Source organism: Eulemur rufifrons, chromosome 2 (assembly GCF_041146395.1).
Source record: "Eulemur rufifrons isolate Redbay chromosome 2, OSU_ERuf_1, whole genome shotgun sequence".
NCBI lineage: Eukaryota > Metazoa > Chordata > Mammalia > Primates > Lemuridae > Eulemur > Eulemur rufifrons.
In genome coordinates this window covers 21,577,553-21,602,127 of record NC_090984.1, presented here as the reverse complement: position 1 = coordinate 21,602,127, position 24,575 = coordinate 21,577,553, and the positions used below count along the sequence as shown (strand labels likewise).

The 24,575-nt window shown below is 62.6% G+C and overlaps 1 protein-coding gene across 1 annotated transcript; it reads right to left on the bottom strand.

Annotated features, from left to right (window-relative positions):
• Positions 1–1,657: 1,657 nt before the first annotated feature.
• Positions 1,658–24,160, bottom strand: CSPG4 (chondroitin sulfate proteoglycan 4). Its single transcript, XM_069491878.1, has 12 exons — positions 24,091–24,160; positions 19,964–20,031; positions 19,473–19,527; positions 19,224–19,387; positions 14,218–17,754; positions 12,330–12,812; positions 11,849–12,025; positions 10,192–10,390; positions 9,945–10,079; positions 9,632–9,798; positions 4,963–5,146; positions 1,658–4,664 (listed from the first exon to the last, which is right to left on the bottom strand). Exons 1-12 carry the CDS (start codon positions 24,158–24,160, stop codon positions 2,830–2,832), a joined length of 7,074 nt encoding a protein of 2,357 aa, XP_069347979.1. The 3' UTR covers positions 1,658–2,829.
• Positions 24,161–24,575: the final 415 nt, after the last annotated feature.

Below are 24,575 nucleotides of genomic sequence, written 5' to 3'. Positions count from 1 at the left end.
CCCCCTTAAGCCTTGGGTGCGGATCTGAAGGAGGCAAGGGGCTTACATAAACCAAGGCCCCGCGTTTAGGTTTCGCTCCTGGCTCTGGCGTGCCAGCGAAAGACCCTTTCCCAGGTCCTGGCAGAACTGCTGGCACCAGGCCCTGGGTGGCGGCCCACTGTCCAGCACAGGCTCAGAGGAGTCAGAGCGGTGTCAGCTGGTGCCAGCTCGCTGGGGGCAGGGCAGGCCAGGCTGTGTGAACAGAGCGCGTCCTCAGTCCTCTGGGGGAAATTGGAGATGAGGCCAGATCCTGCCCGGTGGGTCTGGCACCCTCGTCTCGGCTTACGCTTCCAGGGAAACTGGTCGTCCTGGGTGGAGACTGGCCCCAGGTATCAGGGCCCCGAGGCTCCAGGCCTGCGCTCCTGGGAGGGGCAGGGCAGGGTGTGGGTGATGTTGTGGAGATACCCTTGGCAGGGCCCCTTGCTCGGCTGGCCTGGGGACGCCGGGGAGACCAAGCTTATAAAAGGAATCTAGGGCTAGGACTGCAAGCTCAGGGTGCAGAGGATCTCTGGGGCCCTGGCCACCCGCCCTGGTGGCCAGAAGAGCCTTGCTTGGGCCCCGGGTCTCACCCACACTGCCAATCACCACCTTCCCCTGTTCCCCTGGGCGAGCCTGTTCTGCTCCCTGGCTGCTGGGCTCCCCCGGCCCTCTGAGGCCCATCAGCAGTGATGTACCTGGGTTCCGGGCTTCCTTCCTGAAGCTTCCAAGAGTGGAGCAGCTGAGAGGCCAGAGGCTGAGAGGGTGTGGAGGGTGTGGTGAGGAGGGTGGTCCAGGGCAGGCTGCGGGAGGGGAGTCTCCTCTCTTGCTCTGGTTTCTGGTTCAATGTTGCAGATGTGGGGACACAAGGGGGAGACGACTCTGGTCCCCAGGTCCAGGTCAGCTGCCCAAGGCCGGCTGGGGCTCCCCACCCCACATGCCAGCTGTGCTCCAGCCCCCAGTGCTCAGACGCCTCCATGTTTCTCTCCTGACGATTTCAACCTACTCTCAGGGCCAGGCACATCCCCTGGAACCCAGAATCTGTCTCCATTGCCCCCAGCCCTGTGACACTCTCAAGGCTACAGGACAGTGTCTCCTCAGCAACTCGTAGAAAGGCCTCCTGGCCAGGCGCGGTGGCTCTCGCCCGTAATCCCAGCACTTTGGGAGGCTGAGGCGGGAGGACTGCTTTAGGCCAGGAATTTAAGGTGAGCTATGACGATGCCACTGCATTGTAGCCTGGTTGACAGAGCAAGACTCTGTCTCAAAAAAAAAAAAAAAAAAAAAAAGGCACTCTGGAGATGCCCCTGGTCTCAGAACCTTTCTGTAACCAAATGATGGACTCTGAGGCCACGGACAGGGACATCCTCTGCCTCTGAGAACACCTTTGGTCCTCCTGTTGGGAAGACCAGCAGATGTCGTCGTCCTCGTAAAAGCCTCCAGCAGCCAAGCGGGTGGCGGGGAAGCAGGGCAGGGGGCACCTGTGGCGGTTCCCCTCCCCCTCCCCCTCCCCCTCCGCGCCGTGCCGGCCTCGGGCTCCCCGAGTCTGCCTGCTCTCCTTACTTTGCAGCTGCGGCCCCTTGAGAGGTGGGTGGGAAGGGACACAGCTGTGGGGGCCCAAACTCAGGTTAAGAAATCCCTAGCTGGGAGCGTTTATATTTATTTTTTTTCTCGAAGCTGCTTGTAGAGGACCTAGCCTGGCCGCATCTCCCCAGGGCCGGCCCACTCGCCCACACAGGTGGGGCACAGGAGAGCTGAAGGCCCCAGGAGGTGGAGGTGCAGGGCTCGCCTGGCCCATCCATCCCGCTGGCCGGCCGAGAAGGGCGGGATGGCCGACCCCAGGGGAGTGCAGGCCACGTGGACCGGGGCCCAGCGCACAGTTAGACACAAACAACACACAGCTGTCCAGAGCCTCCGAAGCACCATTTATCTAGGCTCTGTAGAGCCAAGTGTCCCCAACTGCCCGCCCCTGGTCCCCGGGAGCACAGGCACTGCAGTGGCCCTCGGCCTGAGCCCCTCTGCGATCTCTGGCCCAGCCTGCTCCGGTGCAGCCGACCCCTGCTTGCTTAGCCCTCAGCCCATGCAGGTGGGGCCCTGGGAATGAACTGGCTGCAGACCCTCCTCCACCCCACCCCGCTAGGGGCTCCTCAGTCCCGGCTAGCTCAGCACCGTGTTAAATAGCTTCCTTGCAATCCCCTTAAATAAGCCCGTCCCCAGGCAACCTACCCACCCTGCACCCTGAATATATTATTCTATTGGCCTATGCCTTCTAGAGAGTGGAGGGGCTCTGTCCTCCCGACCTCTGCTCCAGGGAATAACATCTCCCTAAAAACACGGGGGAAGTTGTCTCTCAACCCTGGGGCAGAGACAAGGGGAGGCCTGGTTAGGGGAGAAAAGCCAGGAGTCCCCCTGCTCCCTCCCTTCCCTCTCCAGGGTACTTTCTTCTCTTTGTCCTCTTAGCAGCCTGGGTCAGGTGTGACTTACCCAAGGTCACAGACCCAGGACCCAGAGTCCTGTGCCATCTAGGAGGTCACCCTGGTTTTGACAGCGCAAACCAGCTCCCGGGCAGGAGGACTGATCCTAAGCCTGCCTCCCGCCTTGGCCCTGCGGTTCTCCATCCTTGAGTGAGCTGAGGAAGATTCCAGCTCTAGACTCCACTCTGTACGGGACTATCTCCCAGCACTCTCCACCCCTGCTGTCTCCAGGTCTCTCTTGCTCTGGGGATACTGAGACAGCACCAGGGCAAGGAAGCAACGGGGCCTGGGGTGTAGGCAAGCCTGTCCCTGGCCCGATCAGCATCTGGGCCCAGGCCAGGCCTCACACCCAGTACTGGCCGTTCTTGAGGGCAGGGTTGGGTGTCCGGCAGAACTGCAGCAGCTCTGGGTCAGGCTGGCCTCCCGGCGGGGGCCCCTGGCCAGGCACAGCTGTGAGTGGGATGGTCTGGCCCGGATCCACCTTGCGAAAGGTCTCAGTGTCGCCGGCCAGGCCGTTGCGGGGCTTGGCGGTCAGGACCTGGACGTCGTGCTTGCCTGTCTTGTTGCGTTTCCGGAGGTAGAAGAGCAGGGGCACGATGAGCGCCAGGAGCAGGAGGATCAGGCACACGGGGATGATGACGCTGAACATGTTGGCCTCTAGGAAGCCCAGGAAGCCTCCCCGGGCCACAGTGGGCACAGGGCTGGACGCCGCCGGGCCTGGCTCGCCCGTGGGGCTGCTGCTCTCTGGCTTCCCTTCCTCCGTCCGAGCAGCCTCGGGGACGCTGAGCAGGGCGACGCTGTAGGGCCGTGCCGCGTTGTAAGGCTCAGTGGCAAAGTCCAGGGAGGCCACGGCAGGCGGGACGCCTCGTGCCCACAGCTCCAGAGTGAGGCTGTCGCCTGCGGGGCCGGGGGCCCTGCCCTCTGGCCTGCCCACCTCCAGCCCCAGCCTCCCATCCTCCAGGTCCTGCTGCGTGAACTGCTCAACGAGCTGGCTGCGCCCAGGCTCCGTCCTGGCCCGGGGCACGCGGACCACACGGCCGTGCCGGGGTCCCGCCAGGAGCCGGAAGCGGGGCACACTGCCTGTGCGGTTGGCCAGCTCGCCAGCGTCTAGGACAGTGGGGTCCAGGCGCAGGGTGGCACCCTGGGGCCACGGCCCACCTGCCCATACGTGCAGCAAAGCCCTCACCGTGACGTTCACTATGGCTGATGCATTGACGCCCCTTGCCAGTGCCAGGACTCGGAAGTGGTCGTGAGAGGAGGAGAAGTTGGTGAAGGCAAAGACCACCTGGCCCTGGTCTATCTGCAGCTGGCTGAAAGCCGAGGCGGGCTGCCCGCCCACCAGGAGGTGGCCGTACCGGGGCCCCTGCGTGAGGCGGTAGGCTGCGTCCGGCTCCTCCCGGTCCGAAACCACCTGGAGCTGCTGCCGGCTCAGGGAGGAGCGCCCTAAAGCTTGGGGCACTTCTAGGGGTGCCCGCAGCTGCACCTCAATGGCAGCTGGTAAGACGTCCACGGACAGGGACATAGGCAGGGGTGGGCTGGCCCCGTCGGACATGCTCAGCTGGAAGATGCCGGCCACGCTGCTGCCGTTGGCCACGAAGGCCAGCCGTCCTGCATCCACGTCGGCTTGCGTGAAGCGGCTCACGGGCCCGGGGCTGCCCCCCACCAGGCTGAGGAAGCCATTGTGGGGCGCCCGCTGCACCTCGTACTCAATCTCCCCGGGAGCTGAGTCTGGGTCTACCACACTCAGCTGAGCCCGAGAGACAAGGGCGCGGGAGCCTCGGGTGAGCCGGAGCGGGACGGAGGCCTGTGGCTGAGGTGGCCGCTCATTCACATCCCGCACGGTGATGGTGAAGTCCTCTGAGGCTTGGGGTCCCGCCACCGAGGAGCCCGCTGGGCCCTGGAGGTGGGCACGGAAGCGGAAGCCGTCCTGCTGGGTGCCCCCGCCACCGTGGGCGTAGACCAGCTGCCCTGCGGCCAGCTCGGACTGCAGGAAGTGGGGCCGCCCGGCGTGCAGGGGCTCCTCAGACACCAGCAGCTGGCCCCGCGTGGGGAACTGCGTGATCTGGAAGAGCACGTCATGCTCTGGGTGCTGGGGTGATGGAACACTGGCCAGGAGGTTGGAGGCGTCGAGGGCGGCCACCGTGATCTTGGCTCGCTGGCCCTCGGGGACCCAGAGACCTGGGGGTGGGACACGGGCGGTGAAGGTCCAGTCCATGGACTCTCAGAGGGGGACCCCTGGAAAGAGTGTGCTTCCCCCCCCCCTCAGGCCAGGTACTCCAGCACGGGCTCAGGGTCCCCAGGAGGATAAGGACTGTGTCACCCCTCTGATCTCAAAGCCTCCCACCCACCCTTCTATAACCTCCCAGGGAGTCCTGGGGGCTGAGATAGGAGTTGCTGGCCCTGGCCTTGTGTCCCTTCCTCTGTGGGCCTCTCCCAATGTCTCCCCACAACCTTGCCAGCTCGTCACGCTGTTCACCTTTGTTCCTCCACAGGCGGCTGGGGCGCTGGGGACAGGCAGCCTCGAAAGACACAGCCACAGCAAGGGTGGCAGCCACACTGGGGGCAGGGGGTGAGGACAGCTGGAGCTCTAGGGCATCGTGGGCCTCCCAGAAGGGCTCGGGGGGCATCTTGTGCTCATACAGAACATTCCCAGCATACACCTGAAGGGAGACACCGTTGTTGGGGTGAGAGGCAGGTCCAGCCTGGGGTGCCCAGGAGCCCACCCCCAGGACGGCACTGGCACTGGGCACTCCTGTCTCCCCAGTACCCCTCTGGGCTCTCCTGGCTGTGCCCAGGTCTGTGTGTGACCCACTTTCTCCCTCCCTAGCCCTGTGGGTCACCACTAGGCAATCGTGTGGCAGTGCAGAGCTGGGCTGTGCAGCCAGATGCCTGGTTCAAACCCCAGCCCTGCCCCCCAGGCAAAGTGGCCGCCTTTCCTTGAGCCTCCGGGAATGCGGAGATCTAGCCACGCCCTGTCTAAAGCAAGCCTTTCCTCATGCACTGCATCCCTTCCCCTCTGGCCTGCCGAACACACCCCCTGCATCTCCCTTTTTGCTCCTGTGGTGTCAGTTTCCCCCAGAATGAATAATCATTCCTTTCACTATGCAACTATGCTATTCTTTCTTCCGACTTAAAGAAGAAACTATTTTTTTTTTTTTTTTTGGACACAGAGTCTCGCTCTGTTACCCAGGCTGGAGTGCCGTGTTGTCATCATAGCCCACTGCAGCCTCAAACTCATAAGCTCAAGCGATCCTCCTGCCTCAGCCTCCCTAGTAGCTGGGACTACAGGTGAACCATGACACCCAGCTAACTTTTCTATTTTTAATAGAGATGGGGTCTCACTCTTGCTCGGGCTGGTCTCGAACTCCTGACCTCAAGCGATCCACCTGCCTTGGCCTCCCAGAGTGCTGGGACTACAGGTGTGAGCCACTCGCCCGGCCTGAAGACACTATTCTTGACTTCACTTTCTCCACTAGCACCCCCCACTCCCACTTCACTTCTCTGTGCAGCAAAACTCCAAAAAGAGTACTCTGCACTCTCCCTCCATGTGTCCTCAGCTCTCTCCGCCCAGAATTTTGCTGCCATGATGTCACCAAAACTGTTCTTGCCATGACATCACCAAAACTGTTATCTCCAAGGGCACCAAGGGCCTCGAGCTGTTGGACCCAGTGGTGGGTTCCCAAGCGGCCTCTCAGTCACCTGCCCAGCTGCATTGACACTACGGAACGTTCCTTCCTTCATGAGAGCTGCGGTATTCCACTCTGGCTACTCACAGACTCTCTTGCTGGGTCCCCTCTTCTCCCCAGTGTCTTAGGGCTTGGTCTTTACATCCCGCTCTATCTACAAGCACGCCCCACGGGCTCTCATTCCGTCTCCTGGCCTCAATGCTGATGCTGAAGAGCCCTTGTTGGTAGCTCCAGCCCAGACTGCTCTCCCTGAGCCCCAGACTCGCGTTTCCACCTGCTCCCTTGACAGTTGTGTGTGATGAGTAATGGACTCTCAAACCCAGCCTGCCCTGCCTCCTGTAGTCGTCCCACTTCCAACGATGGCAGCGCTGTTCCTCAGTGGCTCAGGCCAAATGCCTGGAGTCCTCCTTGACCACGTCATCTCATGCCTGGATTAGTCCAGTGGCTTCCTAACAGGGTCCCAGCTTCGCCCCTTGCCCCTACAGTTTGTTCTTTTTTTTTTTGAGACAGGGTCTCACTCTGTTGCCCAGGCTGGAGTGCAGTGGCGTCATCCATAGTTCCCTGCAGCCTCGAACTCCTGGGCTCAAGGGATCCTCCCGCCTCGGCCTCCCAAAGTGCTAGGATTATAGGCGTGAGCCATTGTGCCTGGCCTGCAGTTTGTTCTTAACATGGAAGCCAGAGGGAGCCTTTTGAAATACAAGGTTATGTCGCTCTTTTGCTCAAATACTGCAGTGTCTCACCATTTGACCCCTAAGGCCCTGACGTGACCCTGTTACCCCTGCGACCTCAATTGCCTGCATGTTAAACAGCAAGGAATATTCTTCACTTCCATAAAGAAATGTGTTCTCCCCCCTCCTAATCAAAATGTGTCCTCTTGGCTTATCTTCTGTTTTCCCCTTTTAGGAAACACAGGGAACTATTTTCCTTCTTGTAGAAAAACAGGACTTGCGCAATAGTGAGATGGAGATGGATGGGGGTCTCAGTGTGCGGAAGGCCAGGAGCAGTAAACACTCCAGGAGCAGTAGGGGCGCGGTGGCTCATGCCTGTGATCCCAGTGCTTTGGGAGGCCAGGCAGGAGGATCACTTGAGGCCAGGAGTTCAAGATCAGCCTGGGCAACATAGTGAAACCAGGTATCTCAAAGAAAAAAAAAAAAAAAAAAAAAGAGCTGGGCATGGTGGCGTGGTGGCCTGTAGTCCCAGCTACTTGGGAGGCTGAGGTGGGAGGATCGCTTGAACCCAGGAGTTCGAGGCTGCAGTGAGCTATGATTGCATCACTGCACTCCAGCCTGGGTGACAGAGCAAGACCTCGTCTAAGAAAAATAGAACAAGAAATAAAGGGCGGCAGAGCCTGCTCTAAGTGGGGGCAGTACTTGCCGTAAAGGAAGCGGCTGCTTCTCAGCTGTTTGCTGTCAGAGGGCACACAGGCCTTTTAAGAAAATAGGAATTGGGTTTTTTGTGAAATCTCCCAAAGGTTACATGTTGACAATTTAAAAATATTAATTGCCTTTTGCAGGCCAAATAAAGCACATCTGCAGGCCAGATCCTGGCCCGCAAGGACTGCAGGGCTGTCAGTTGCAGCCTCTAGCCCAGGCTGAAGGGTGGGCAGGAAGGAAACGGACCCCAGCTGTGGGGTGAGAGCTACAGGAGCCTCGTGGGCGGGAGGGGTCAGGTGGGGAGTGAGGTGAGACGCAGGCAAGGTGGGGCAGGCCCTGTGCTCCGGGGACAGGCAGTGTCCTCTGGTGAGAGAAACCCTGGACCAGCAGTCAGAAGGCACAGTCCTGCTTGGCCTCTCACTGGCCGCGTGCTCTGGATAAGCACGTGTTACCTGACCTCTGCGAGCCTCGGTTTCCTTACCTGCACCATGGGGACACCCGATCCCTACCCTGCCCCGCTCAGAGCACTGGGGACAGTGTACTGTCAAGACACTGCCCAGTCCTGCCCTGCCCTCTCCCTGAGCCGGGGAGGGTGTCTCTGTCACATGGCCTCTTCCCAGCTTCCCTGGGTGGCCATTCATCCAGCCCTTCACATTGCTGGGGGGCGGGGGGCTCTGAGTTAGTGTGGGACAGTTGGGTGGGGAGGGTCACTGACAGCCAAGTCCTGTACCCTCCCCCTTCTCAGGCATTCGATGACAGAGGCTCGCAGAGACGGTGCACAGCTGCTGGAGCCGCCAGCCTGCTGAATATTTCTTTGTGGGTAGAGGGCAGAAAGGGGCCCCAGCAGGAGAACACAGAACCCAGGCCTGAGAGGTGTTGATGTGAGAGGCCCGGAAACTTTATCCCCCTGGTCAAAGCCGCCTCCTTCTCAGATGCCTGCATGCTCCCAGCCAGCCGGCTGGCCAGTAAGCTACCTGCGGGGGAGGGGACTCCGGCTTCGCACTTGCTGAGTTCCTGCGTTGCACGGTGCTTCTCAGGAGGGGGCGAGCACTGAGTACTGGGGTGGGGAGGGAGGAGTGTGCCAGGCGCAGGAGGTCTGGGGGTGGGGAGGGAAGTTGGAAGGGATCTGGGCGTGGGCGCTGCCATTTTCCAGGGCCAAGGTGGGCCAGTCCGGAGGTACTTGGAGCAGAACCCCAGTGCTATGGCATGGTCAGCTCTGCCCCCAGGGACCCCTCCCCAGTCAGAACTAACAGTCTGGGTGCCCGCACAGCCCCTCGGCTAGCGCACCAGGTACACCGTGGCCTGCTCAGGAGAGCCCATGGAAGGCCTGTCCTTCTCCGCCCTGTCCTGGGATAACTCCTGCTCTGCCTGCAGGGAGAGCCGAGGTTGTCCTGGCACTCATGGCACCTGCACTTAGAGGAGGTGCTCACTTAAGTGATGGCTGCTGGCCCCACTGGGGCCAGGGCACAGTTGGCACAGAGAGCCCAGCAGCCCGGCAGTCAGCCCTACCCATGGCGAGAGCTCTAGTGCACCCTGGTGGTGTCTGGTGTGCTCTGGGACACCGTACCCTGAAGCTGCCGTGGTGGATGAAGGGCGGCTTCGCCCCCTTGGCCTACTGGGCTGCCTCTGTCTGCTCACCAGCTCCCTGGACCTGCTCTGCCTCTCGCTGGCACCTGACTGAGGCCCAGGCTCATGCCTCTGCCCACAGCCCACAGCCGCTTCAGTTTTGAGCCCCATCCCCCCGCAGCGAGCACTGCGCCTTACCAGCTGCTGGGGCGCCACTAGCTGCTTTACACAGAACACCCCTTCCAGCCCCTCGGGTTGGCTACAGCTTCCTTCTAGAAGCCACGCCCCAGGCCCTGATCCCTGACCTCTTGCACCCTTCTCCCTCCCCCTTGCAACACTGAGCTCCCACTTGCTCGACCAGCCTGGCAGCTCCTGGAGGAAGGTGCACACGCCTGGGGAGTGTCCTTCCGCTGCCAGTGACACCGGAGCTGGGGCCTGTGTTCACGTGTATGTCCATTGTCTTGGCAGGCACCTGAGGCCAGGTGCAGTCTGAGGGGTGGCTGCAGAGTTGGGCCCTTACCTCGGCCTGAGTGAAGTTCACCAGGGCCGCCTCCGTGCTGTCGTGCTGGGCATGCAGCAGCCGCCCCAGCTGGGGGCCCCGCACCACGCTGTAGAGCAGGTGGCCGGGGTCGGTGCCCGCGCTGGAGCTGGCTCTCAGGCTCTCGCTGCTGAGCCGCTGCATGGACCCTGCGGAGGCAGAAGGGACCTGTCAGCCTGTGACCGGGAGCCAGGGCAGGGCGTGCAAGTGCAGAGAGGCAGCGTGGCCCTGGCGTGCCACCCCCAGCTCCGCCCCGGCTACCTGGCACACAGGAACCAGCCCTTGGCAGACCCACCTGGGCACACGGTCAGCGTCCGGCTGCCCTCCAGCGAGAGGAGCACTTGCTTCTGGGCCACCACTCGGAAGAAGTGTCCCGGGGAGACGTGCTCCCCATCAGAGAGGCTGAAGCGGAAGCCGCCATCCAGGGCTCCTGGGGACGGAGGCAGGGGAAGGGGAGTTGGGTCCCGCTGGCCTGAGGGCTCCCCACCCTCAGGGCATCCCTCGGGGCCACAGGAATCCGAGGGCCACCTCCCGGCACCCACCTCTATGTGAGAACAGCACGAGCCCGCCGTCCAGCTGTGCCTGTGTGAAGCTGCGGACCTCAGTGCCTGGCGCCGCCCGCAGTGCTACCCGTCCGTTGCTGGGCTGCTCGATGGTGTAGACCAGGTCCTCCGGCCTGGAGTCGCCGTCTGTGCCCCCGAGGGCCTCCTTAGGGATGGGCACAGTGGCCCCCTCCCACATCTGGGGACACAGGCCTGTGAAGGTCCTGCCCCCACCACACTCGCCCGCCCTCTCCCTGGCCCTGGGGCCACCGTCAGGGCCCCAACCCTATTGCAGCTCAGGCCCTCAGCTGGCATCAGGCCTGGGCCATCCTGGGCCGCACAAAGGGCCCTCCAGGCCTTGGCTCCCTCCCCTCCGCCTGGCCCAGTCCTGCTTGTCCCTCAAGGCCAGCTCACGCCCCTCCCTGGGAAGGCCACCGCTCTCACCCTGGCCCCAGAACCCCCTATCCTGACCAACAGGGCTGCTGAGTCTGGCTCTGTCTCCCTGGTGGGGCAGGGGTCTCCCTTCTGGCCCCCGTGGTGCTGGGCAGGGGCTGGGCACGTGACGGGAACGGTGATTTCTGGCTTGCCCAGGGCACTTAGAAATGGGCTCTTCCCAGCTTCCCCGGGGAGGCAGCCAGCGTGGAGAGGCTGATGGCCAGCCCACTGTCCCTCCCCGGGTGAGAGTGAAGGGGACCCCTCAGGCCTCCCCCTGGGTAGCAGGGGTGCCGGCACACGTCCTGCGGGGTCAGTGACTTGTGGGCAGTGTTGGGAAGGGGCTCCCCTTCCCTAGGCCCAGGCAGAGCCCTGGAGAGAGGGGGCGGTACGCGGGGGGCCGAGTGGCAGCACAGAGTTCCTGGAACGAACATGGGTGGATGGCACCACCTGGTGGCTGACCTACCACACGGCAGTCCTGGCCTGTGGTCCAGGGCGGCCCTAGGCTGTGTCCCACTCTTCTGCGGGCCTCCCCACCACCAGGTTGGCCTCTATGCCACCAACGCCTCCCAGCACCCCATGTCAGAGACAGCCACGTCAGCCCTCTTCTGGAACCTTCTCTGGCTCCTGCTGACCGGGGAGGACGCACCCTAGAAGCTGGCATTCAAAGAACTGCCTGTGGCCTTGGTCAAGCCGCACCCTTTCTGTTCCTCCAGTGAGTACTTTTGTGACTGTGGTGAAGTTCTGTCCCCTGTCTGGGCCTCAATTTCCACCTCTGACGACTGGGGGACACCTCTGTTCTGCTGTGACATAAGGGGCAGGAGCTCAGGGAGCCCAGCTGGGGATGTCACTTGCTGGGGGTGACGCTTGGAAGCTTAACTGGTCCCTATCTGTCACCCACCCCTGAGGGCTGGTGAGAAACTCTGTCAAGTGCGGTGGCCCGAGCTGCAGGAAGGGCTCCCGCCGCACATGAGCGTGGCCCTGCATGGCCATTCTGGCGGCTTCCCGCTGCACTTCCAAGCCCCAACGACAACACTCCCATCTGTGTCCTGTCTGCAATGCGATATCGGTATCACACCTCCCCTTCCAACAACCTTGTGAGGCATGTGGCAGTGTCCCCATTTTGCAGAGGAGGAAACTGAGGCTAGAGAACAGGAGCTATGTGCAGGGAAGGAGGGGCCCGGCCTCTGTCTGGGAGCAGAGCTGGTCGCGGGGATGTTCTTACCCGCAGGCCTGTGTTTGTGGTGAGGACGGGGGGCTGGTCGTTAACAGGCAGGATGGTGACGGTGAAGGCCACGGGATGGCTCTGGCGGTCCATCTCCGAGGCGTTAGCCACCAGGACGAAGCTGTCCGTCCGTGTCTCGCTCCCGTCGTGCACGTAGTGGATCAGCTGCTCTTCCACCTAAAGCGGGCCCGGGGCGGCAGTCAGGCCGGCAGCAAGCCCCCCATGCCCGCCTGTGGTGCTGGGGAGCACCGACTCCCTCAGAACTGCAGTTCCCATTTGTGGAAACTGGGAACGATAATTTCCGTCTCCCAGAGGGGTTGTGAGGAGGAAATGAGATCAGGAATTTAAAGCAGAGGTGCTCCCCAGATGTGGCCCCCTGTCTCTGCTCTGTGCATACCCCGAGACTGGAAGGCGCCAGGACCCCCCACCCCCCCGGCTCCCAAAGCTGGGGTGCAGCCCCGGGGCTCCCTGACGGCTGTACCTCTCTCCAGGAGAAGGTGGCAAGGGCCTCATCTTGAGGTCCTTCCTCTCTTCGCAGGGCCCCATGCTGGGGCGGCTCCAGCACCTGCAGGGTGAGGCCCGGCAGCGTGGGGAAGTAGGGCCCGGTGACACGGAGCAGCGGCGGGGCCAGGGTGCGGTTGCCGCCCTCGGGGACGCTGAAGTTCTGTGCCTCCAGCGGGATGGCAGCGGGCAGCACCTGCAGCTCCACCCGGACGCCTTCCAGGGGAGCACCCAGGCCCGAGGCCACATCCAGTGAGAAGGCGTCACGCCAGGCCTCGGGGTGGGAGTGCAGGTAGAGGACCCTGCCCGAATCCACCGCCTCCTGGGAGAAGCTCCGCACGGGGTCCAGGCTGGGCGGCTTATCGGCCGAGGCGCCGTGGGACACCAAGACCAGGTAGCCGGCGCTCGGGGGGCTCTTCACTGAGAACACGATGTCTGCTGGTGACACTGCCTCCTGGGCTGCCTGGTTAACAGAGGGTCACGGGCACTCACGGGGGGTCCCAGAGAGGGCCACTGTGAGCAGCCAGAACAGGCTCAATCTCCACGTGCCCTGCTTCCCCCAGACACTGCTGCTCACTTAGACACACAAACACACATGCAGATTCACACACATGACACCCAGACAGGCAGCCGGTCAGAGAGGCTACACATGTCGTCACTCACCCCACATACAGTTACATGGGTGGTTGCAGCCTGAGCTGTGCTCCCTCAGAGAGGTGCACAATCACGTCTCAGACTCAGTGACGCGGACATACAATCTCATCATATGCTGGTGCAGTACACATGTACACACGTGAGTGCATACACGCACACATGCACTCACACACACATGCTCACACACAAGCACGCACTCTCACACACACACACACACACACACACACACAGGCACACTCACGCACGTGCACTCAGGCCCAGGGCTGGCTGGTCTGAACCTTTCTCCCTCCTCATGCCATTACCACCTCTGACCACCAGAGGGAGCCCCACCCTTCCCGGCGGTGGAGGCGGACGCGCCTTCCGTGGAGCCCCGTGGCGCCTGCAGACCCGGGTACAGCTTGAAGGTGCTCCCTCTCCTGATGGTCCAGCCGCAAACAGCTAAACATCACCCCAACCCACATTCCTGACACTGTCCCTTTGCCCGGAATGTTCCTTCTGCCTAGAATACCATGCCCCATTCTCTGCTATCAACACCCCGTATTCTCCGAAGCCTGCCTGGATGCTGCCTCCTCCAGTCGCGGCCTTCCTGGGACCAGGTATGTTTGCTCACGTCTGCCCCATGTCCAGACATCCAGGACCAGAAGGGTCTCAGAAATGGGCGGAGCAGGAGAATAAGGCCAAGAGAGGGCAAGGGACCGGTCTGAGGTCACACAGCAAGTCAGTGAGCTCGCCGGACGGCCCCTGGTTGCTCTGCGAGGTTCCTGGGTGGGCACAACCCTTGACAGACCCTCGTGGTCCTGGCCTTGGGTCTGAGAAAAGAGCTGAGGACACAGGGACCTGAGCGGCAGCGAGCCCTGTCTCCACGGTCAGCGGTCCTCAAAGCTCAGTACCCATGAATCCCTCCCAGGGAACTTACTAGAATGCAGATTCTCAGGCTCCGCTTTAGAGATTCTGTGGGTCTAGGTGGGGCCCAGGAATCCACCTGGTCAGCCACAGCATGCACACGTGTGGACATGACACCCGGAGGCACACACAACTCGTAGGCAGATGCACGAATGGCAAACTCCCCAGAAACTCTTGGGAATACAGCAGGTACAGGCGCACACGCGAGGCACGTACACACGCCCACGCCAGGAGCCGCCAGTCCCGTCCCCAGTCACACACGCACACGCGGCATGAGGCCCGTGCCCTGCCCACCGCCCCCAGCCCCTCACCTGCAGCTGGTCCCTCCTGATCTCGGCCGCCTCTCCCTGGAAGACGTAGATCTTCTCGTGCCGGACCAGTTGCAGTGGGGCCAGTGGGCCCTCCAGGGCAATGGTCACTTGCAGGGTGGCGTCTGTGCGCACTGGCCCTGCTTCCACAGAGAAGGCCAGGGTGTCACGGGGGCTGAGGCTGCCATTGTGGCTGTAGAGAACGGCCCCGCCCAGCAGGTCCTGCTGGGAGAAGGCTGTGGCTGGCTGGCCGGCCCGGAGCAGCTGCCCCCAGCGAGGGCCGGCAGTGACGTGGTAGTAGACCTCGTCCCCACTGCGGATATCAAGGTTGGTGTCCAGGTGGAGCACAGCTGTGTCGATGGTGCCCTGGCCTCCCTGAGGGACCACGAGGCCGGAGCCGTTGGCCACGCGGAGATAGGGCTCCGAGGCCTGCACCTCCAGCAGCGCGGTGGCCTGGTGCTGCCCATCAGACACCTGCAGCTGGATCCAGCCGCGGTCAGCCCCCGAGTGCACAAACAGGACTCGCCTCTTCCTGAGGTCCTCCTGGGTGAAGCGGTAGATGGGCCGCGTGGGCTCGTCCACGGCCACGATACTGCCGAAGAGCAGGTCCTTGCGGGTCAGCACCAGCTGGGCATCAGCAAAGCCCGAGTCAGCGTCACTGAAGGCCACGTCGTCCGTAGTCAGCAGCCGCTGCCCACCCCGGGCCACGTGGAAGACACGGCTGATGGTCTGCACAGGGGCGTGATCATTCACGGGTTGGATGGCCACTCGGAAGACACCCCGTACCTCCTCCCAGGCCATGTCACCACTGCTCTCACCCTGGCGGGTAGCCACAAATGGGATATCGTCTTCCGTGGTCTCGGAGTCGTCATGCTGGTAGACCAGCTGCCCGCGCAGCAGGTCTTCATTGGTGAAGGATGTCACCACAGCGGTCTTGTCCTGTGCCCCCCGCCAGGCCAACCTCCCATGGCGGGGTCGCTCCATGACCTCATAGAGGTAGCTGGCGCTGTTGAGACTCTTGACAAACAGGTGGTCAGCAGAGAGGACAGCCTCACCGCCTTCAGGCACCACGAGCAGGACGTTGGTGAGGACGGGAGCGTCCGGGTCGCCGCCAATGTGGATGGGGAAGGTATACAGCGGGGAGAAGTGTGGCGGAGCCGTGACACGGAAACGGAAGGTGTCCTCAACTGCCTCCGAGGCACGTGCCGTGGCCCCATAGGTCACCCGGCCAGCCTGTAGGTCATCCTGGGTGAAGGCCTGACCGCCTGACAACCGTGTGCCCTGTAGCTGAAGGTTACCTTTCCTGGGAGCCTGAACTACCTCATAGTGGAAGGTGGGGGGGCTTGGGCCTGCCTCCTCCAGGGTGGCCTCCAGGTGGGCTGGGGTGAGGACCTCCTGCTGGGTGTTGTGCGTGTACAGTGGCTCTAGTCGCAGCATCCACACGGTGGCTCTCTGGATGGTCACTGGGAAGGACAGGTTGCTCAGGGTCTCCTGGCCCACCTGCACCTCGAGGGCCAGGTTCTCCACGGCGTCCTCGGCGCGGTGCTGCGGGTCCGTGCTCAGGTACCTCACGCGGCCCTGCTCCACATCCCGCTGGTGGAACGCCTGTGTGGCCCACCACTCGGCACCCTCCACCCCGCCTGCCCCCTGCTTCTGCAGCTCCCCAAACTGCAGGGCTCCGGTGACGCGGAACAGCACGCTCACGTCCTGCCCCACGGCGTTGGTCTCCACCGACAGGTTGGCGGGCAAGATGGGTGCGGCGGAGCCCTGAGCCAGCTGCAGCCCCGTGCTGCGGCGGATCTGTATGGCTGGCCGGACAGCCACCACCTTCAGCGTGGCCGGGGGGCTGGCCTGCAGCCCGTCGCTGACCCGGAAGGTCAAGTCCTGTGCGGGGCCACCGCGGTGGACGTAGACTAGGCTGTCTGCCTCCAGCTCCCGGCAGGAGAACTCGGTCGCCGGCTCCCCGGGCTGGTCTCGGCGCTCCACGGGGAGGCCAGCGGGGGTGCCAAGGAACTGGAAGGTGAGGCCCTCACAGGCGGAGTCCGGGTCATAGGCCTGGAAAACCTCGGGCCCCAGAGGCTTCTGCGTGTGTTCCAGGATCACCATGAGGCTGCCGTGCGGGAAGATGACGCGGGGCGGGTCATTGACGGGGATTACCTGGACGGGCAGGACGTAAGTCTGGCCCCTCCGCAGGCACGAGGGCACGGGCACCCGCGCCGTCACCGACACCTCCAGCACCAGCTGGTCAGCGGTGTCCTCAGAGCCGTCGTGGACGAAGCGGGCCTTGCGGTTCACCACGTCCAGGAGGGTGAACATTTTCCGTGCCTGGGCACCCGGGATGTCCAGCTCCAGCTCGCCGTGCCGGGCCCCCTGGCTCACGCTGAACAGCACCTGGGATTTGCGCAGCTCAGCCTCGGTCAGGTCCAGCGTGGGCTGCACGTGCCGCCACTCAAGCCAGGCTGTGCCACCCTCGGCCACCACCAGCGGGCTGATGGTCAGCAGTTGGGTGAAATTGGCAAAGACGGGAGGCAGCCCCGGCTCAGGCACACACGGCTCAGGAAGCTCCATGGCCGGCCAAGTCTCGGGGGCCAGGGTGGAGAAAGCTTCATACGGGCCGTAGGCATCGTCCTCGTACTCCTCCTCCTCCAGCCGGCAGCCGGCAGCCATGCCGCGAGTCAGCAAGGCTTCCCGCAACCCCCGCCTCTGGCCGTTGACGCTGAGGTCTTCCACGCAGCCCAGCAGGGAGGCGTTGGCAGCCTCCGGAGTCAGGCCCAGGCGGTGTTCCTGGAGGTGACGAGAGGCCTCTGCATCCAGCCCCCCGAGGAGGAGGCTGCCACGTGGCTCCAGGTAGCTGACGACCCCACGGTTGGAAGTGCGTGTGGGGTACTGGTCCACGGAGATTTCCAGCTGGTGAGCGTCCACGTGGACGCTGACCTCGTGGGGCTGCCCGTCGGCCACGGGCACACTGTTGTGGAGCAGCACGGTGCCCTGGCCCTTCTCCACCACAGCCCGCAGATGGCCTTCAAATATGTCCACGTAGATGAAGTCCCCGTGCTGGCCCCCCGCCTGGAAGGCCAGGGGTGCCTGCCGGCTCCGCGTAGTGAGTGTGAACTCCAGGGTGCCTTCGTCCTGCGTACCCCAGGCAGGGAAGGCAGCCAGGGAGCGGGGCCCGGAGAAGCCCAGGGCCACGTCCTCACCGGCAGAAAACTCCTCGGCGCACCCCTCGTGCACGTCGGGGGTCAGTGGCCGGAGGAGGCTGCGGCCGTTGAGGGTGGCTGCGTGGAGGCAGCCCCGCAGGGGCCGGCTGGCCCCCCTCAGGTAGGGCAGGCTGAGGCGCCCAGTGCCCCCCACGAAGAGCCCATAGGGGACCTCCAGGGGGGCTCCTGGCACTGGGGCAGAGGTGTTCAGGAGCCCATCAACGGACAGCACGGCCCAGCCGTCGGACACAGCCAGCACCACGGTGTGGGGGACGGCGTCGCTCAGCAGAGTCCCTGCCGGGGTCTGCAGCCTCAGCTCCTCCTGGCCCAGGACCAGTCTGACCTGAGGGGAGACGAGAGGGGTGGGGGAGGGGGGACAGCACTTTGAAGACCTCACTTCCCTCACGAAGGCACAGTGGGCGCCCACACTGGGAGTCCCAGAGCAGGGCACCCAGGGTAAGGGCTTCTGGTGCCACCTCTCCTGCCTTCCTGCCATCTCTTTATTGTTCCCCAAGACACTCGCCAGAGTGAACCCCAGGCCAGGCCTGCATGGGCTCTGGGGACGCCCCTGTGAGTCATATGTGGTCCCTGCCCGCAAGGAGCTGACACACAGTAAGACGCTCCCCTAGAAATCCAACTCGTACGTTTTTATTCTTCCCTCTTTCCTTGGAGAAGAGGTGCCAGAGAAATCACCCCTGAGTCCAAAAGATTTCAGCCCTAGAACAATGGACACCTGGGCATCCTCTGAGGAGTCCCCCTAGGCAGGGCAAAGCGTCTTGGGGCGGCTGGAGGCAGCCAGGCTCACCGCTCAGGGGTGGGGCCCAACCGGATGCTCTGTGTTCTGCAGGTATAGTGAAGAAAAGCTCCCTGACCTGGGCTGGAGGGACATCCTGTGCAGAGACAAAGGACGTGGTCCTGTCTCTGTGACACCCACACCAGACCGCGTGTTGGTGTGGGCTCCCGCACCATGTGGCATAATGGATGGGGGCAGGGCACTAAGCACCATGATCTGGGGGTTCAGGCGGGGCACCCCGCGGGGTACGTGCCTGGCGGAGCAGAGCGGCAGCCGAGCCGGACTGCGCCAGGCCCGCGTGCAGCAGTGACGCTCTGTGGCAGCGAGAAGCAATGGCAGCAGCAGACCGATCGCGCCATAGTCCTCTCCCCACGGGGGTGTGGAAGTAGATGCCTCCGATTTGGACTAAGGCCCTGGTGCTTAAACTCTTTGTGGTTAGGGGGAGACTCAAGCAAGAGCCGGAAGACTCCTTGCCAGTAAAGCCTACGACTTCTCGGAGGACGAAATGCAAAAGTACCGCCATGGCAGTCCTGGTGCCGCGACCACCGTGGACGGACGGTGCTGGTGCCGAGGGAGGGGTGCGAGGCCAGAGGATGCACAGGGCTTGGGGGAGCCCAGGAGAGGGGGCCTAGCTCCGGCCAGCAAGAGGGACACTTTCTGGAGGAGAGGCTGGAGTTAGGCAGGTGCAGGGAATGGGGGAGGCTCTTGCCAGGCATTGGAGTGTAGTTAGCAAAGCCCAGCAGCAGGCGACTGCAAGGCGGCCCGCAACTGAGAGCAGTCCGGGGTGGTCAGAGCACAAAGGCCAGCGAGGGGGTGCGGTAAGAAATGAGGTTGGAGAGAGCCGGTGGGCAGAGCCTGTTCCTAAGGGCTTCACAGTTTTCGGGATGCTACTGCCCATCCCATAGTGGAGAATCTGAGACCCCAAGGTAAAATGATCTGCACAAGGTCACACAGTCAGCTGGGGCTCACACAAAGCTAGAGAAGGAATCTCGCTCCAACCCCAGGGGCATGTCGCTGACCTGCAGGCGTCCGGAGTAGAGTTGCAGCAGGAGGTGGTCGGCCGGGCCTGCTGCCAGGAGGAGCAGGGCCTCGGGCTGGGACGTGGAGAACTGCAGCTGCAGGTCCACGTCGGTCAGGGCCGTGGCCACCGGCACCTCCAGGTGGTTCTCTCCGAAGAAGGAGGCTGTGTGGGAGAGGGAGCTGCAGGTAAGGCTCGGACTCTGGCCTGGAGGAGGCGAGGTGCCGTAGGGACGGACGCCCACCCGCACGGTCCTGTGTGCTGCTGCCCGTGAGCCGCAGCCGGATCCCAGCGTCCGCTTGGTCCTGGCACCAGAGGCACAGCCTCCATGTGTGCCCCCAGACCTCGACTTTGAAGGAGGCCAGACCCAGACATTCCCAGCAACTCAGGTCCCCTCCTTGGAGGACCCCGGAGCCAGTGGCCTCTGCCAGCTCTGGCTCTCCTTCCCTGAGCCCCAGGGGACTCTCCACCCTGGGTCTGGCCCCTGCCTGGTCCAAAGAGAAACCATCACTGTCCTGATCACCTGGCTTGGGGGGTCACAGCCCCCAGGAAGGGAGTTTCAGGAGAACATCCCAACTCAAACTGCTCCCTGCTCAAATTCCTTCTCCTAAGTTCACTCAGAGCTAGAGAAGGAACCCTAAATGCCCTCATGCTTGGGCTCCTGGGCAACGCTTGCCACGCCATGCCCGACCTCCGTGGGTTGGCTGGGGCCTGGTGTTGTCAGACAGGCAGCCCACCCACCCCCGCTTCTCTCTCAGGCCTTTCTTCCAGCTGCTTTGGGGCGGGGGTGGCATCCTGTTGGCGTGAGTCTGCCAGAGAGCAAAGGCCAGATGGAGAGCATGTGCGGTGTCAGACCCCAGACGGGCCCAGACTTCCTCCATTACCCCGCTATTGCTTCCTGCTGCAGCGCTGTTAGAGTCCCGGGTGAGCATTCAGATCCGGTCCCATTGTTTCCATCTCGGCCAAGGAGCCAGGGATGAGAACAGCTGAGTTCCCACCTCCCAGGCCGAGCCTCAGGCTGAGGCTGGAGACGGCCTGGGAAGGGGTGAGGGTCGGCTGGGTAGGCCGGGTTTGCCCAGGGTCACTATGGTCACTGTGCAGGGCCCCTCTGTCCCACACTGGGGAACTCCTCCTTTTAAGTTGCTATTAATACGTCCTCCAGGCAGTTTCCCCAAACCTCAACCTCCAACCCGAGGCCACAATTTCTGGTCCATTCCTTTTGCAGTGATTAGAGACTTTGCCTACAGATGTCCAGGGCTGGGGGACAGACAAAAATGGGTTAAAAAGGTGATTCATCCCTGTTGGGCTTCCGTTAAGTCCCGTGAGCAAGCAAAGCCTGATGGCATCGATAGGGATGGTCTGGTGCTGGTCACACGTGTGCTGGTCCCCGGCCAGCGGGAGCCGGCTGACATCCTCCTGAGGAGGCCGCAGGAACCAGAGGAGCCTGAGCCTTGCGTGCCCTGAGGGCAGGGAGGGATGTCCGAGAAAGATAATGCCCTTGCCCTTGGGCTGAGTTGATAGCCCTTCAGTTATCTCCTCTTGCAGCACTGCTGGCCACGTGAACCTCGTCTGGGAAGCTAAAGGAATCACGCGAGACCTGCAAAACCACCCAGGCAGGTACAGCCCAGCACGTCGGTGCCGCGAAGGACAGACCGGGGAGCTGGCAAGTGGTGGGCACCTACAGGGCACCTTATCTGCAAGGACATTGATGCTTTGTTAGTTTTTGTTATTTATGTATTTATCCCCCCCCCAAGTTTATATGTTGAAAGACATTGATTCTTTTTTTTTTTTTTTTTTTTGAGACAGAGTCTCACTCTGTTGCCCGGGCTAGAGTGAGTGCCGTGGCGTCAGCCTAGCTCACAGCAACCTCAAACTCCTGAACTCAAGTGATCCTCCTGTCTCAGCCTCCTGAGTAGCTGGGACTACAGGCATGCACCACCATGCCCGGCTAATTTTTTCTATATATATTTTTAGCTGTCCATATAATTTCTTTCTATTTTTAGTAGAGATGGGGTCTCGCTCTTGCTCAGGCTGGTCTCGAACTCCTGAGCTCAAACGATCCGCCCACCTCGGCCTCCCAGAGTGCTAGGATTACAGGCGTGAGCCACCGCGCCCGGCCGACATTGATTCTTAAGAGCAAAACACAACACGCTAGACTGAGGGCAGCCATGGCCCAGGGGTTGGGGGCACGTGGTCCCTGTGGATGGAGCCGCCGCCGTGGTGGGCTGGAGTGGCTCACAACAGCCGGCAGGAGCTGACTGTTGAATTTTCCGGAATTTTGTGAGCGAGGTGACGTTGCCCACAGTGAGGCTGTTTATACCATGGAAAGAGGCAAACACTGCAGATCTTGGTCCCCGCCTCCCCAGAAAGCCCACTGCTAAACCTTGACCTGCCCGGCGCCCACATCTCCCTGCCCATGTGGAGGTGACCCCACCCACCCCTGCACCAAAGGTGCATGTGACCCCCCCGGGGCATGGGCAGAGTCGGGGCTCTGGGCCGGCAGGAACTGCAGTAGATGGCTGGCCCTAACCACTGAGCCACCTGCCCGCGGCCCGCTCCCCGCAGGAGAGAGCAGGCAGCCTGTTTGGCCCGAGTGGGAGGGTGGCAGGAAGCAGAGGTACTTTCCAGAGAGCTGGGGTCTGAATGGGCCCATTGAGGGGCTGGGCCCTGCTGTTTCCTGTGGGGCCGAGCGGGGACGGGCTCACACAGGCTGCCTTGTGCTGCCGCGGTGCGAGGGCCAGGCAGCCCCCTCACCCCGACACAGGGCTCTGAAGCTCTGCTGGCCAGGGCTTTGGAAACTCTGACAGTGCCACCCCCCAACCTCCTGGTCTCCTTTTTCTCCCCTCTTACTGTCTCTGACAGGCAGCAGTTGCAAGAACCCAGAATCCCTGTCCTAGAGGTGGGGTGATGGGGACAGTTGGAGAGGGGCTTCAGATGGAGAGGGGGTGCAGGATAAAGAAGTAATGAGCTAGGAGTCAATCCTAGAGGACTTCCTGGAGGAGGTGAGGCTGGTATAGCAGAGAGAGAGAGAGGGAAGGGAAGAGGCAGTCTTGGACTGTAAGTCCAGGTGAGAGACTTGCAGGGATACACAGTCCCCCTTGGGTGAGGCAGAGGAGGGTTTCTGCCCCCTCACCCCCTAGAGGCTTTGGATAACCTGAAGGCAGAGAAGTGAAGAGAAAAGGAGCTCGGTCACCCTGGCTCAGCAGCCTGATTGGGGTGGAGGGCGGGGGAGGAGTGGGAGGCACCAGCACAGGCTGGACCAGACCTGCGCCCTGCTCTCCTGGGTCAAGAAGACCCATGATTCATCAGAACACCAGTCCAGACCTGCAGCAGCTGTGTGGGCTGCCCTCAGGGCCAGGAGAAGGGGCCCAACTCAGGCCTCAGTGTCACCATTCTGTAAAATGGGCACGCCTTCCCTCCCCGCCCCCCCTCCTGTCTGCAGGGATCAGCCCTAAAGGTCCCTTCCAGGTCTGGGAGTCTGGGGTGCCGGGGTGGCAAGCCTTCAGTGTGGGAGGAGCAGGGTGCTCCACAAGGCTGGGCCGCGTGGGAGGAGCAGGGAGAGTGCCGCATGCCCATGCACGGGCTTCTCTGGACGAAGGCACACGGCTGAGCGCCCAGGGCCCTGCAGATGAGTATTTGTGTGCGTGTGTGTGTGTGTGTGTGTGTGTGTGCAAGCGTGTGGGTGGCTGCCGGGGCTGTGCTTTGGGTTTGCGTAAGGCCGTGTGTTTGTGTGTGCTTGCGTGTGTGTGGGCCAGGCGCTGCCGGGACAGAGCAGTGATTGTGCCCAGGCCTGCTCTGCCCCTCGGTGCCTGCCCGCTGTTGCCTGGCTGGGCCCGGCTCCATGAAAGGGGCCGTGTGTTCCTGCAAGGCTCCTGCCCCTCCTGCCCGGCGCCCACTGAGAGGTTTGCCGAAGGTGGAGTCCTCACGGCTTCCCGCCCTTCCTCCCCACGGACAGGGCAAGGCTGTCTGGGCGCTAGGGTGGGGCGGCCCCGTCCTTCTTCCTGAGACCTGGGCTGGGGCACAGAGGAGTCTGTGTGTTCTTGCCTGTCGGTCCCCTTCTCAGAGGGGCACATGAAGCTTAGGGCGAGGTCCCTCAGCAAGCCCCCTCTGGCAGGGCCTGGGTTGTGCTGGCATCTCCTGGCTCCCTGGGGCACTCCTAGGACAAGTGTGAATGGCCACCTGGTCCCTGCCCCGAGGTGGGGGGGAGGGGGAGAGGGGGGCCCATGCATGAGGCTTGCTTCCTTGACGCCCAACCCTCTGCTGCTCAGCAGGCTCTTGGGACAAGGGGTCACTGTGTGGGGAGGAACTCTGCCCCTCAGGCTCCTCACCCCTCTCTGGCCTGGCCAGGGCAAGATCTCAAGCATAGAAGCCTCTTCCAATCCAGGGGGCTGCTGCGGTCCTTCTGAGTCTGCAGAACTCCCATTGTCCCATCTCTCCCCGTCTCTGTCTCCCTGCCAGCCCTCCCTGCTGCCCATCCCTGCGGCTGCTTTTCCCTGGTCTCACCTCGGCTCTGTCTTTGGCTCCCCTTCCTTCTGTCTCATCCTGGCTGTCACTGGCAGCACCGCCCTTTGCCCGGGGGCAGTTTGGAGAGCCAGGCTGGGGCCTCCTGCCTCCCCGGTCCCAGGCCCCGCACTGCTTGGGTGCCGAGTCCCACAGCGTCAGAGCTCTCTGCAGCCCAAGCCCTCGGTGGGGTGGTCGGCCTCCACCTCCAGACAGACAAACTGAGGCTCAGGGGAGAAGCAATTTGACAGAGGGAAGCAGAAAGAGAGCCTGTGGTTCCCAGTGTCCCACCTGCCTGGGCCCCACCCCCAGGGAACCCCACTGCACCCCACTCCCCGGCAATGGATCCCTGTGTGCCCCACACTCACTGCCACATTCCCGGTCGCCCGGGGCAGCCAGGCTGGCCCCACAGCCAGCGTGCGTCACGGGCAGCGGCATTCCTGGGTGTCTGCTGCCGCCTGACTTTATAAGGGAGAGACTTTGGGAGCCCAGAGCTGCCGGGCAGCATGGCCAGTGGAGGGCGGGGGTCTGGGCCAGCAGCCAAGGGTGGGAGCCAGAGACCTGGCCGTGTGTGGGTCGGGGGAGAAGGGGGACCTGTATTCACTCACTCACTCATTCATTCGATCACAAATACAATAGTGCAGCAACAGGGATGAAAGGACAGCCAGCCTGGGAAGATGGAGCCTGAGACAGGTGCTAAACAGAGCCGTTCTCTTCCACAAAGGCTGAGCTCAGGAATTCAGACCAAGGCCCAGGAAGGAGAAGGAGGAAAGCAAGAGAGACAGAGAAGGTGGGATGCTGGCAGTGACCCCGCGGCTGTGGACAGGACTGAGGAGGGGACACCTAGCCAGCC